General features: G+C 35.1%; 1 protein-coding gene across 2 annotated transcripts in view; it reads left to right on the plus strand.

Annotated features, from left to right (window-relative positions):
• ttn.2 (titin, tandem duplicate 2) overlaps window positions 1-15,034 on the plus strand; it is a 160,835-nt gene that overhangs the window by 51,761 nt on the left and 94,040 nt on the right. Inside the window, exons 50-70 of one of the 2 annotated variants that reach the window (XM_051906830.1) lie at window positions 124-243; window positions 338-611; window positions 900-1,083; window positions 1,432-1,515; window positions 2,516-2,783; window positions 2,888-2,923; window positions 3,879-3,905; window positions 4,019-4,072; window positions 4,172-4,222; window positions 4,513-4,563; window positions 4,932-5,003; window positions 5,411-5,470; window positions 5,636-5,707; window positions 6,117-6,281; window positions 6,453-6,560; window positions 6,823-6,933; window positions 12,497-12,586; window positions 12,798-12,878; window positions 13,630-13,704; window positions 13,800-13,859; window positions 14,238-14,282. In XM_051906830.1, the coding sequence (XP_051762790.1) occupies window positions 124-243; window positions 338-611; window positions 900-1,083; window positions 1,432-1,515; window positions 2,516-2,783; window positions 2,888-2,923; window positions 3,879-3,905; window positions 4,019-4,072; window positions 4,172-4,222; window positions 4,513-4,563; window positions 4,932-5,003; window positions 5,411-5,470; window positions 5,636-5,707; window positions 6,117-6,281; window positions 6,453-6,560; window positions 6,823-6,933; window positions 12,497-12,586; window positions 12,798-12,878; window positions 13,630-13,704; window positions 13,800-13,859; window positions 14,238-14,282 (2,088 nt within the window). Of the gene's footprint in view, window positions 1-123; window positions 244-337; window positions 612-899; window positions 1,084-1,431; window positions 1,516-2,515; window positions 2,784-2,887; window positions 2,924-3,878; window positions 3,906-4,018; window positions 4,073-4,171; window positions 4,223-4,512; window positions 4,564-4,931; window positions 5,004-5,410; window positions 5,471-5,635; window positions 5,708-6,116; window positions 6,282-6,452; window positions 6,561-6,822; window positions 6,934-12,496; window positions 12,587-12,797; window positions 12,879-13,629; window positions 13,705-13,799; window positions 13,860-14,237; window positions 14,283-15,034 lie in introns of those variants that run through there. The other variant, XM_051906833.1, reaches the window with a different exon arrangement.

Genomic DNA, 15,034 nt, shown 5'->3' on the forward strand with positions numbered 1-15,034 from the left:
CCTCCTGCTGCTGTGCTTTTTGAAAAAGTTCAACAGGTCTTGAGTTTCCGTTATGATTTAACCCTGGTTCTTGAATATCTTTAGCTAAAATGTATTTATCTCACTGCAAAATTTCATTAAAAGTTTCAGAGAAACCAGGAGCTCCTGCCCCGGCAAAGGCGGTGCCTTCACCACCACAGGCAGTTAAAAAGTTGGACAACTTGTTCTTTATTGAGGAGCCAAAGAGTGTCCATATCGTTGAGAGTAAGTGACACTCCTATTCCTTTTTTATGGGTGGACTGTATTGAAATTTAGAAGAAAGTGTTATTGAAACCTTGTGTGATTTATGTTTTTACAGAAGGTACAGCTACCTTCATCGCTAAAGTTGGTGGCGACCCCATTCCCAATGTGAAATGGATGAAGGGCAAATGGAGGCAGATGACTCATGGTGGTCGCATCAGTATTGAACAAAAGGGCCAAGAGGCCAAGATGGAGATCAGAGAGGTGACCAAATCTGACTCTGGCCAGTACAGATGTGTTGCTTCAAACAAACATGGAGAAATTGAGTGCAGCACAGACTTGAATGTTGATGAGAAGAAAGAGACAACTGTAGAAGTGGTCAAACTGAAGAAGTAAGTGTGTGTCAAATTGCAAACAATCTTCAAGGACCTCCCTTCACCAACATTAGTTACAGATGTTTTAATTTAAATTAAATGACTGACTAAATTAAATACTTATTTTTGCTAATGATAGATTGTAATTATAAAAATAACTCATAATATAACTATTAACTACATATGAGCATTACTTGAGTTCCAGTTGACCTCCAGCTTTCTGAAACACTGGTTTAATATGATAACTAATAAACTATACAAGATTGCCTAAGTTTATTTATTTATTTATTTATTTATTTTTAACAGGACTCCGTCAAAGCAGAAAAGCCCTAAAGAGGACAAGGATATTGACATTGTTGAATTGCTCAGAAATGTTGATCCCAAGGAGTATGAGAAATATGCTCGCATGTATGGCATCACAGATTACCGGGGCCTCCTTCAAGCTATTGAGTTTCTGAAGAGGGAAAAAGAACAAGAAAGTGGAAGACCAGTAAGTTTGAGTCAGATAACAGTACAACAGCCTCAGTTCCATTGGGTGATAAGACCAAGCACATTGTTTCTGTATCAATTTTATGATACAGTACCCAATTATCTCCCTGACACATGTCTTTCCAAATAAAGTGCACTGCAACCTTCAGCTTTTGTTATCAAAAATTTCAATTGAATCATGGTAATACTCATTTTAATTGATGAATCTTAATAGTTTAGCTAAAATTTACCAACTCACAGAACATGATCAAGGAATGCTTTAAGTGACCTTTCAGGAACTCAACTTTCAAGCCATGAATGAAAGTAAATTATATTAATTGTTTCACTGCTTGGCTTTATTACATTACAGGAAGTGGAAAGTGGTGCAAGAGAGTCTGAGGAAGATTTGGCTAAACTTGTTGCTGATTTGCAAAAGAGGATGGAACAAACAGAGGTTTGAAATCTATTTTTTTATTTGTATTAAGTATATTAAATTAAAAAGTTCTTCCAGACAGCAAAAAAAAAAAAAAAGAATATCATTGCATTATGTAACAGACTTGTTTCACAACAAGCTCTTACAATGTTGGCAACTAGGGCATTACCTAGAATTACCCACTTTGCTAAATGTGACTTTGGTTTGTGTCCAAATACTGTGTTTAAAGGATTAGTTCACTTTCAAATAAAAATTACCCCAAGCTTTACTCACCCTCAAGCCATCCTAGGTGTATATGACTTTCTTGTTTCTGACGAACACAATCGTAGATATATTAATAAATATCCTGACGCATCCGAGCTTTATAATGGCAGTATGCGTTACTAAACGAGTATGAGTTGAAGAAAGTGTCTCCATCCACATCCATCCATCACAAACATTCTCCACACAGCTCCGGGGGGTTAATAAAGGCCTTCTGAAGCGAAGCGATGCGTTTGTGTAAAAAAAATATCCATATTTAACAAGTTATGAAATAAAATATGTAGCTTCCGCCAGACCACCTTCCGTATTCTTCAAAAAGCTTAAGCTGTATGTCCTATGCCTTCCCTATTCAACTTACGGAACTGACGTGACGCCAGTTCCATTTTTCCATAATTTGAATATGGAAGGCAGTCTGGCGGAAGCTACGTATTTTACTTCATAACTTGTAAATATAGATATTTTTTTTTACACAAACGCATCGCTTCGCTTCAGAAGGCCTTTATTAACCCTCCGGAGCCGTGTGGAGTATGTTTATGATGGATGGATGTGGATGGAGACACTTTCTTCAGCTCATACTCGTTTGGTAATGCATACTGCCATTATAAAGCTCGGATGCGTCGTGATATTAATTAATATTTCTCAGATTGTCTTCGTCAGAAAGAAGAAAGTCATATACACCTAGGATGGCTTGAGGGTGAAGAAAGCTTGGGGTAATTTTCATTTGAAAGTGAACTAATGTGTTCTTTTGTTTTCTTTTTAGCCTGTCACTGTGGTACGTGATATCACAGACCAGACAACTGCTGTTAAGAAGGAAGCTGTGTTTGAATGTGAAATCAAGATTAACTACCCCGAAATCACACTGTCCTGGTACAAAGGAACCCAAAAACTTGACAGTGGTGACAAGTATGACATCAAAATTGTGGGTGATCGTCACATCTTAAAAATCAAGGATTGCCAGACAAGAGATGAAGGCAATTATCGTATTGTGTGTGGCCCACATATCTCCAGTGCCAAACTGACAGTGATGGGTATGTAGCAACATCAATTGAGTCTCCTTTTAATGAATGCTAAACTATATAACTATATCTTATACTGTATGTTTTTACAATATTGACCCTTATTCTTTCTGCAGACGCTGAAGTGGAACAGCGAATGCAGGATGTGGCTGGTAAGGAAGGACAGACTTGTACATTGACATGCCAGTTCTCTGTACCTAATGTAAAAACCCAGTGGTTTAAAAATGGGAAGCTTTTAGAGCCTCATAGCAGATACACATTTGCTGTGGCCAATTACACTCAGAAGCTCTCAATCAAAGATGTTAGACCTGAAGACCAAGGAGAATATACCTGCAAATATAAAAATCTTGAAACAACTGCAAATCTTTGGATTGAAGGTTTGTATAGATTCACTGAACTGTCAGACTTATGATTACTTTAAATTATGCCATCTACTAACCTCTTTTGTCATCATCTGTGACTTCTTCTTCTTCACCTCTTATGGAAAAACTCTTCTTATTTTAAATGCCAGGGATATTTTGTCTTCACATTTTCCTGGCTTTCTTTAATAGCAAATCTTAACAGACTGTATTAGGCAAAATTAAAAAAACGTTCCACATCAGATTCAATCCTAATCATCCACCTTGCGTTATTTTTTCTAGCTGAGCAAATACATTTCACCAAACGCATCCAGAACATTGTGGTGCGAGAACATCAATCCGCCACTTTTGAGTGTGAGGTGTCTTTCGACAATGCTATTGTAACATGGTATAAGGACACTTGGGAGCTTAAAGAGAGCCCCAAATATACCTTTCAAAGTGAAGGGCGACGCCACTTCATGATCATCCGCAACGTTACCTCTGCCGATGAAGGTTTGTGGAGTTCCAGTGCGGGACCTTTTTCGTTATAATAATATTAAATAAGAAGGCTCATTTAACCAAATCAATAATCCTTTAGGCGTGTACTCGGTCATTGTCAGATTGGAGCCCAGGGGTGAGGCTAAAAGTACAGCTGAGCTTTACCTGTCAGGCAAAGGTCGGTACAGCTGTCGTGCTCCAGCATTTACTTAACTAACAATCTCTAGAATATCAAGGCCCCTTACATTTATTTTTTCTATTTTTTTCTCAGAAATTGAAATAGAAAGTGTACCTTATGGTAAGTATGTGACATTTTAAGTTTTTTTTTTTTTAACAACTATAGTGACAGATTTCACAAAGTCCATTAATTTATATAAGTAAATTTAAGAATGTTAAATAACACTCACACAGACATCCCAGATACATCAATACAAGTGCCCGAGACATCTGCATTAACCATTGAAGGTAAGGTTGGGATTTTATGTAAAATTAATTCTAAAAATACATAAATCCTTATCCTCAAAATAAGAGACAGTTACTCACACACTTATTGTTTTCAAAAAGCTGAATCTTCCATGGAATATTACCATTATGAAGAAAAAATGGAAATACAAGGTAAACTGCATTATTATAAGAAAACTAAAGAAAACTAAAACTAACTTTTTCACATCATCCTTTTCATGTAGTATCATTCATTAAAATGGACAAAAATCACTTCAGTTAACTTCCTTTTCATCAATTAACCATTCATCTGTTCAACAACAACAACAAATTCAAAAGAATAACACGATTGTATGAGTTTTCTTTTGTCTGTTCCCCAACATCTTGCGTGAAATAACCAAATAACATCAATATTTAAAGTATTCGTCTTTGGACACGTGTAACAACTTTTTACTGTTCACCAGAGTATGTGAGCTGGACAGAGGAGAGTGTTGTAGAGGAAATATCAGTCACAGGTATTACTGAGAGCTTTTGGGTCACCATAATGTTCTAACCCTCTTTCCACTTTTGTTTGCTCACATAATGTTATATCATCGTATGTATTTATTATATTTGTCGTATGTATTTCTGTCATTCATATAATATTTGTATCTTCCTTTGTCTTCACCATACCATCACAATGTACTCTATCATTAAGTTGTACTGTATGTGTTGTTGTGTGTTGTCATACATTTATCAGTTTGACTTTGTTAATATGTGTAACTTTACCAACTTAAATCTTTTAAAACAGATTTATGTTAAGATTTTTTGTTGTCATATGTTTCTCCAATGCCAATTATTATGATTATGCCGATTATTCTAAGGACTTTCTTTGTCTCATCAGCCCCAAGGGTCCCAATCGAAGAGGCTGTCGATAGGAAAATCGTGGGAATGAGAGAGGAAGCTCCAACGACAGGTACTGAAAGAGAAAACTGCTCACCGCTTTACTACTTGTTGGCAAACACGCTTACATTATCTTCATATCTGTCATGTTTATGAGTTTGTAAATTTGTGTTGACTTTCACATCCTTAGTTATGTCTTGTCAGCAATGTTGTGTGCTGTCAATGTTTCTGTGGCAACTGCAAATTAATAAACAATTTTAGTATCATATTAAATATTAAAATAAAAGTTGCATCAAACATTTTACATTACACATTTTTTGCTTTTTGAATGTTTTCTTAATTTCAATAATTCTTTTAAGCTATTCTGTGTTGTGTGGGTGTGTCAGTTTGTCCATGTCTCGTTAATTCTTGTCCTGTATCTCATGCATGCTCGCTCTCAAAGCTGATATTATAGAGTAATTGTTCTTAATATTCTCAAAGAATTCGAGGAACCCGAGCCATCTAAACCTGTGGAGCTAAAACCTGAAGTACCTGTGGAAGGTATGCAAATATCTGTCCAATGTGCTCCAGTGTTTTAAACAATTTTTGTCTTTTGCTAAAGAGCACTTTATAAACGTTCTTCTAATTCTGTCTGTGATGTCAATATTCTGTTGTTTTTTTTTTTGTCTAATTGAATATTCTTGTAATACATTTTTGTCCAAAAAGCCAAAAAGCCTGTCGAAGAAATAGTCACTGCAGTTACAGTGCCAGAGCCAATTGAACGCCCCACAGCAAAAGGTATGGAATGAACACATGCCATTATTTCCTGTTCTGTCACATTAACTGGTTATTATTGTGTGCATATACACCTCTTAACTGATCAAGTCCTTTTTCACATCCTCTTGTGAATGTAGACATTTTGCTTAATTGTTTCTTTATACATGTTGATACATCAACTTTTTGTGACCCTCTTAATTCTGTCTTTTCTTGTCTTATGTTTGGTATCTTTATTGATGTCAAGTCTACTTGTTCTCAATTTTATTGCATGCAAATGGCAAATCTTGTCCGTCCATTTTTATTTATCTTGTTGTCTTTTTCTCTGTTTGAGATATGATTTTAACTGCTTCACACTGCTGTTTTCATTCATATCTTAACTCTTCTGAAACTCTACAAATGTACTAATGCCAAAAATGTGTGTTATATGAAGAAGTGCCACAGCCAGCAGCACCTGTAGCTCCTGTGGCTCCTGCTCCTAAACCCGAAGAGCCTAAAGCTGTACCAGTAGCTGAGCCCAAACCAGAACCAAAACCCAAGCCCAAGCCAGAGCCTGAGCCTACACCTGTGAAGAAGCCTGAGTCACCCCCAGCTAAAGGTACTGTTAATTGCTTATGTTTCATGTTGTGTTGGATTCTTGTCTACAAGCATTTCATATACCCGCATTTGTTGTTACAGTTGTCCAGCTTCCATTAGGAAGTGCATTAAATGTGACACTGTGTGTTCTTTGACATGTGCTTGTAAACAAATCATTGCATGTTCTTTAAAGTTCTTGTGGAGGAAAAGAAACCAAAACCACTAATTCAGGAGCCAAAGAAATTGCCAGCTAAACCTGAAGAAGTCATTGCAGTTCCCATTGAAGAACCTCCAAAGAAAGGTATTGAGTCACTTTGCTTTCTTTTGTATGTGTGGTCTTTATTAACTAGCCACATTCTTATGAGGAGCACATGACTTACACTGGCTGTTGTTTGTCAATGTCTTTGTCCTGCAATATTATTGTTTTTTGATGTACATTTATTTTTATATACTGGTTCTTGTCCAGCTTCCATTAGGAAGCATGTTATATGTGACACTGTTTGTTTTTTGACATGTACTTATGAAAATGAATCTTTAAACAATACAATGCATGTCCTTTAAAGTTCTTGTGGAGGAAAAGAAACCAAAACCACCAATTCAAGAACCAATGAAGAAATTGCCAGCTAAACCTGAAGAAGTCATTGCAGTTCCAATTGAAGAACCTCCAAAGAAAGGTATTGCGTCACTTTTTCTTTTGTATGTGTGGTGTAATTAATTAGCCACACTCTTATGAGGGACACATGACTTACAGTGACTTTTGTTTATGCCAGTGTCTTTGTCCTGCAATATTTTTGTTTTTTGATGTACACTTATTGTTACTTACTGTTCATTGCTTCTTGTCCAGCTTCCATTAGGAAGCATGTTCTGTGTGACACTGTGTGTTCTTTGACATGTACTTATGAAAATGAATCTTTAAACAATACAATGCATGCACTTTAAAGTTCTTGTGGAGGAAAAGAAACCAAAACCACCAATTCAAGAACCACTAAAGAAATTGCCAGCTAAACCTGATGAAGCCATTGCAGTTCCAATTGAAGAACCTCCAAAGAAAGGTATAGACTTACCTTTTGTATGCAGGACTGTTTTCTGTTGTATGTGTGTTTCTTTATTAACTTTCCACACTCTTATGAGGAACACATGACCTTACTGTGGCTTTTGTTTGATATTGTCTTTGTCCTGCAATATTATTTGGTTTAACTTATTATTGCATATTGTTCATTGGTAATGCTTTGTTTTGTGTACCCGTATTTATTGTTGCAATTGTCCAGCTTCCGTTAGGAAGCATATTTTATGTGACACTGTGTTTTTTATGTTTTATAATTAATCTTAAAACAATACAATGCGTGTTCTTTAAAGTTCTTGTTGAAGAAAAGAAACCAAAACCAACAATTCAAGAACCACCAAAGAAAGTGCCACCTAAACCTGATCAAGCCATTTCAGTAGAAGAACCTCCAAAGAAAGGTATAGACATAGAGGTTTTGTATGTAGGGATATTTTCTGTTGTATTTGTCATTCTTAAAACAATACAATGCATGTTCTTTAAAGTTCTTGTTGAAGAAAAGAAACCAAAACCAACAATTCAAGAACCACCAAAGAAAGTGCCAGCTAAACCTGATCAAGCCATTGCAGTAGAAGAACCTCCAAAGAAAGGTATAGACATAGAGGTTTTGTATATAGGGATATTTTCTGTTGTATTTGTCATTCTTAAAACAATACAATGCGTGTTCTTTAAAGTTCTTGTTGAAGAAAAGAAACCAAAGCCAACAATTCAAGAACCAACAAAGAAAGTGCCTGACCAAGCCATTGCAGTAGAAGAACCTCCAAAGAAAGGTATAGACATATACTGTAGGTTTTGTATGTAGGGATATTTTCTGTTGTATGTTTCTTTGTTAACTAGCCACACTCTTATGAAGAACACATGACTCACACTGGGTTATGTTTATGCCATTGTCTTTGTCCTGCAATATATTTGGGATTTAGTGTATTCTTATTTTTAGCTTCTACCATATCTTTTACATCTTATGTCTTGATTTCTTATGTATCTTAAGTCTTGCATTCATATCTACCTAAATGATCTTTCGCTCATCTTGTCTCACTCTTAAAACAGTGCAATTTAAAGCATTGTTCTTAACTTGAATATTCTTTCTAAGTGCAAGAACCTTCCAAGAAGCCAGAGGCCCCTCTGATATTGGCTACACAGAGAGAAGACTTAATTGAAGAAAAACTGCCTAAAAAAGAGACTATTTCTACTCCTAAAATGCAGGAAATTGTACCTCAAAAGGAGGAAATTGTACCTCAAAGGAGAGAGGTTTCTCTTCCTGCTAAACAGAAAGAGGAAATGTTACCCGAAAAGAAAGATGTTACAGCAAGAAAGGATGAGGAGGTCCCACTTCTGTTTAAAAAGGATGAGGAAATTGTACCTAAAAAGGAAGAGGTCCCACTTCCTTTTAAAAGGGATGAAGAAATTATACCTAAAAAGAAAGAGGTCCCTCTTCCTGCTAAACAGGATGAAGAAATATTACCTAAAAAGAAAGAGGTCCCTCTTCCTGCTAAACAGGATGAAGAAATATTACCTAAAAAGAAAGAAGTTCCTCTTCCTCCTAAAAAGGATGAAATTAGACCTCAAAAGAAAGATGCTCCTCTTCCTGCTAAACAGGATGAGAAAATATTGCCCATAAAGAAAGAGGTTCCTCTTCCTCCTAAAAAGGATGAGGTAATTGAACCTAAAAAGAAAGAGGTTCCTATTCCTCCTAAAAAGGATGAAGCAATTGAACCTAAAAAGAAAGAGGTTCCTCTTCCTCCTAAAAAGGATGGAATTGTACCTCAAACAAAAGAGGTTCCTCTTCCTCTTAAAAAGGATAAGGCAATTGAACCTAAAATTAAAGAGGTTCCTCCTCTTCCTAAAAAGGATGAAATTGTATCTCAAGAGAAAGAAGTTCCTAAAAAAGATATGCCTCAGATTATGGCTCATAAGAAAGAAATAATTCCCACACAAATTTCAGAGAAGAAAGAAGAAAAAGAAATTTTCTTCATAGAAGAAATTACACGTCTACAGAAGGATGTGATACTTCCCGCGCAAATTTCAGAGAAGAAAGAAGAAAGAGAAGAGATTTTCTTCAGAGAAGAAATTACACATATACAGGAGGAAGTGTCCTTTATACAGAAACTGGAAGAGAAAGAAGAATTTTTTCCTAAAAAGAAGGAAGTAGTTGCTGTCACTAAAAAAGAAGAGGTCATAATGCCTCATAAGAAAGAAGTTCCTGTTCCTGCTGGAAAGGATGAAGAAATTGTACCCCAAAAGAAAGAGGTGACCCCTACAAAAGGTACAATGATACAGTATCAGATAACATCTGATTGTCTTTTCTTCTTATTCTTTATTTTCCTGTCTTAAAAACAATTTTCTTTGAAAACTTATCTTGAACTACTTTATTGTACTAATTTCTTACTGTCTGTGTAGTCCCATATATGTTTGTCTCTTGTCCTTTTCCTGTTTGTTATTATTCTTCTTCATTAACCTCTTACCACTCGCTAGAGTGATCTCTTGATCTTATAGATATGAACTTTCACTTACATATTTCTTAAAACTGTGCTAACTGAAAATTAAATACTCTCTTAAATTGTTTTGGATTCAACACGGACAGAATCTCCAAAAGAAGAACTGCAAAAAAAGCCGGATACAATTTTTCCACCAAAGAAATATGAGAAGACTGAAGGTACATAAATCAAGCACCACTGGATTCTTTGTAATCTTTTTATTTGACATTCTTCTTTTTAGCATCTTTTTTTCTCTTGAACATCATCTTTGTCTTCATAATCTGTTTAAATCCCATGGGGTATACTAAGTACGGCAATATTTATTGTCTTTCAACTGGGTGAAACCAAACCCCAAAACTGCACAAACACCACAGATCACTAAGGATTTAGAGGAGTTGCACCCTGTTAAAAGTACAGATTATAAAAATCACTACAAGAGAATGTGTGTAAATTTGTATAAAATGTAATGGCTCTTAAATTTAATCTTTCTTTAAAAGAGTTGCTTAAAAGCCCAAGACAATATTCATTTCTCCATATTCACCTTTTACTGAAGGTATTTTTCAGCAAAAAGACACGAAATTCTGACTTTTTTGTATGAAGTATACCCCTTTACCAGATATATGAATCGTCTCCATTACAAACGTATTGTCTTTCTATTATCATTGAATCTCTTGGTTCCACTGTGGGTAAAAATTCTTCACAATTCTTCACCACATCCAAGATCTTCAAGAATCCACTTCTGTTCTGAGGAAGGATGAAGTCACTCCATCAGACAGTCTGAAAATTGCAAAGAAGACAGTGCGGATGGAAGAAACTTCTAAAGAGGACGTCTCTCATCAAAAACCTGTATCACATGCAGAAATACTGTATGACGGAAAAAAGAGCACAGAAATTGACAGTTTACAAATTTCAAAACTGGAGGATTCTTCAAAAGAAAGTATATTGTCTTCAGAAGAATTTAGGATGAGTCAAACATTTTCTGGTGAAAAGCCATCTAGAGCACTTATAATGACAGGTAAGATAATAATAATAATAATAATAATAATAATAATAAAACAGTGCTTAAATTATGATTTCAAAATTGTGGATATATGATCACTGAGAGTTTAGAGGAATTGTACCTTTTATAGGATAAACTCTCAGTGATCAGATATCTCCAATGTCAAAATCATGAAATAAGAAAAGTTGTTTCAAAGCTAGAGACAACATTAATCCTCCACATTCTCCTTTTACAGAAGCTATTTTTCAACATTATTCTTTTGAAGTGCAAGAAACTTCCAAAAAGCCAGAGGTTGCTCAGGTATTGGCTACTGAGGGAGGAGATTTAATTGAGGACATAGGTAATAAGATACCAGTTGCTACAGATAGTAAATTAGAAGATATAGAAGGCAAAGTAGATCAAAAAAGAGAGACTGATGCTGGTCCCCAAAAAAAGAAAATCACAGAAAAACGTCCTAAAAAAGATGTTGTTGTTGGTCCTAAAAAGGAGGAAATTGTGCCTCAAAAGGAAGAAATTATACTTCAAAAGAAAACCATTTCTTCCGGAATTGATGAGAAAATAGTATTTGAAAAGAAAGAAATTGTTCTTCCATCCAGAAATGAAGATGAAATTGCTCTTCAAAAGAAAGAGGCTCCTCTTCCTGCTAAACAGGATGAGGAAATGTTACCTAAAAAGAAATATGTTACTCCCAGAAAGGATGAGGAATCCTTGTCTCTTCCTCCTAAAAAGAAGGATGAAATTTTATCTAAAAAAAGAGATGTTGTTCTTCCCCATAAAATGGAAGAGGAAATTGCACTTCAAAAGAAAGAGGTTCCTCTTCCTGCTAAACAGGATGAGAAAATGTTACCTAAAGAGAAATATATTCCTCACAAGAAAGAGATGGTTCTGCCTCCCAAAAAGGATGAGGAAATATTGCCTAAAAATAAAGAGGTTCCTCTTCTCCTTAAAAAGGAAGAGGAAATCGCACCTCAAAAAAAAGAGGATCCTCTTCCTGAAGAAATATTACTGAAAAAGAAAGAGGTTCTTGCTGGTAAAAAGGATGAGAAATCAGTAACTCAAATTGAAGCTCCCACACTGACAGCAGAAGTAAAAGTTCCACCGAAAAGGAAGCAGGCTAAAACTGCCCCTAAAACAGAAGAAACTGTGCCTCAGACAAAAGAGATAATGCCCACACAAATTTCAAATGAGGGCTTTTCTGAGCCTAAACCACAGGAGAAAGATGTTGAGCCTAAAAAGAAGGAAATGGTTGCTATCACTAAAAGAGCAGATGCTATAGTACCTCAAAAGAAAGAGGTGACCCCTACAAAAGGTATAATGACATCAGGCAACATCTTGTGTTGTGTATTTCTCTTATTCCAAAACCTGGTTTCTTAGAAATGATTTTCTTTGAACGTCTTTGAATCTTATACTGAGTGTTTATATGTCTGTGTGGTCTCGTGTGTCACTTGTCTGCTGCAATCAATATTTATTGATACAGAAAGAAATTTTCTTGCAATTACATCAAGTTGGATACTGCCAGAGGACAAACAACACAAAACGTTCAGGACATTTATTTCTCTCTGACTAACCTCTTCTTTGTCCTACCTTTAAGTCATAAATAATGTTCCTGTTTTGTGTGTAAAAACATTTTGTATTATGTTTGAGTCTAAATGGCTAAAATTGGGGTTGGGTTTATAATGTAACATTTTATTTGTGATGTAAAGTGGCAGAACCAGAGAAGAAACCATCTCTAGAAAAGATTCCATCTCCAGAGAAGAAACCTGTTTCTGTGAAAGAAGTGGCACCCCCAAAAGGTACAATGGGGATTCTTCAACAAACTCTTTTTGTCATACTAAATTTTATGTTTCAGTTTGTCAAATTATTGTTGTCTTTTTTCATTGTTTGTCCTGTTTTTGTCAAGTCAAGTCCTTCATAACTTGATGTACTCCTAAACTTGATGTTTTATTATTTGTTCATCATAACTTCATCATTTTTCTCATCATAACAAATTTGTAATTTTCACAGTTGAAAAGAAACCATCTCCAGAACCTGAAAGAAAGAAAGAAACTTTGCCAGAGCCTCAGGCAAAGAAAGTTTCCCCAGAAGGTACTTTTTTGTTTGATATGCTTGTGATATGTTTTGTCTAACAACAATATGTGTTTCTTTTGTGTATTTTAATCTCAATAGAGGGCCTTAACGTATTGTACGTTTGCTATCATGTTTTTATGTTTTGTGTGTGTTGCAAGTCTCAAACAGTCTTAATTATAAAAAGTTCATGCTTAGTGAACCACTCTTACTTAGTAAGAGTCTAAGTAAATAGTCTTTAATTTTATCACAATTTTGTGTCGTTAAGACACAATCTCTTTTGGGGTGCTTAAAACATGTTCTGTCAAATCTATGTGAATGCATGTCGTCGTTGTTGTTGTTTGCATGAGTTCTTAATATTGACTAATTTCCACAGCAAATATCTTCATATTTTCTCACAATACTTAAAATGTAAGCTGTGATATCTCCACATATCTCACATCCCTATGACCTGCTCATCTTGATTTTTCACTTGTTTTTTCTTCTTGTATCACTCATTTTCTTGTAATTTTAATCTATAAAGCTTCATATACAGTACTGTCATGAGAATATTTTGCACATTACAACTAAAATGATTGATTCATTATTTTAACATACGCATATAAAGTAGATTTAAGCAGAGCATTTTATGTGTTGTATGTCATGCTTGTAATATCTGTGTGTCTGTTTCTTATCCTCGATAGAGGTTTGAAATACTCTGTTCTTTCATCACATTATTATCTTAAATGTCTTTCGACTTAAATTGACATCAAACAACACACTTTATTTTAAGTTAAAGAGGTCGAAAAGAAAGCTGAAGATAAACTCATCCCTAAGCCCAAGGAAGAGAAGACAATTCCAACAAAAGGTATTATGGTAACCACAAGTCCACATCCCTGTAATGTGCTGTGAAGGAATGTCTAGTTCAGAAATCTCATCATGTCTTTAATATTCCTTTTGAAGTACCTACACCTAAAGAACCAGAGAAACCAAAGTCTGCTCCAAAGGAAGAACCAGTGGAAGGTATTGAAACAGAAACCCTTCTTCTTAAATACTCCCACTGTTTATAATATATCTTTAGATTGTTGTTAATAAACGGTAGGTCACAATCTGCTTCTCAATGTAAAAACATTGTAACGTGCCGCAATGTCTGTCATGTTGTGTTTTCTATGTGTTTCTCTTTATTTGTAAGCTATTAAGTGAATGCACTTAATAGCATTCCCATTCCACTTAATAAAGAGAGGTGTCTTCTTTAGCAGGTTAACTTACAACCAATGAAAATGCACATTTTCTGCACATTTTGATTTCCATTATTTAATTTAGACACTTTTCTTTGCACTAGATAAGAAATATTGATATTGTAACTTGTTTTAACTTTTTGTGACTACATTTCTAAATCAGATGGTGAAAAAGGACCAGTTTCTGCACCTGCACCAGGAAAGAAAGGTAAGAGCATTTTAAAAATTAAAATAATAAAGCTATTTTCTCGCAGATGGTTGAGCCATTTCAGAAAAGATGTTCTTTCTAATTGTGTTTGTGATGTTATTTTGTATTTTGTTATGTGTATTGAAATATGTTGTATGTTGTCAGCCACCTTTGTCTCTTTATTGATTGTGCCCTTTAGTCTTGTATTATGTTTTGTCTTGTCATAGTTTGTTTTACTTGGAGACCAAAGGATGTCAATGTGTTAAATGTGCTGTTGTTGGTTGTTTGTATGTACCGTTCACTTTATAATCCAATACATTTCCAAATCTAAAGGCAAAGTTCTTAAAATAAAGGAAAAAGAGGGAAGATTTGAAATTCCTACCTTGAAGAAAGCTACAAGAGTATCCAAAGATAAAGACGAAGATCAAGAAATGGTCAAACTGAAGAAAGTGCCCAAACCACAAGAAGAGGAATATAAAGAAAGCCCAAGAGTGTATGCTGAGGCTCACACTGAAGTTATCATAACTGAAAGTTATGAGGCAGAAATGCATTTTGAGACTTTTGAAACTATTAAGAGAGTTGAGAAAATCCAACCTGAGGTAGATAAAAAGAGGCCTGTTGAACCTGATCAAGCATCACCTCAGATAAAACCAGAAAGCGAAGTAGAAGAAAAAGCAAAGAAGACAACAATAGGAAAGGTTCCAAAAAAAGATACACCAGAGGAGCCTGGTTTAGCATTGAAAAAGGTTAAAAAGTTACCGTTAGACACAAAA

The sequence above is a fragment of the Ctenopharyngodon idella genome, chromosome 9 (assembly GCF_019924925.1).
Source record: "Ctenopharyngodon idella isolate HZGC_01 chromosome 9, HZGC01, whole genome shotgun sequence".
NCBI lineage: Eukaryota > Metazoa > Chordata > Actinopteri > Cypriniformes > Xenocyprididae > Ctenopharyngodon > Ctenopharyngodon idella.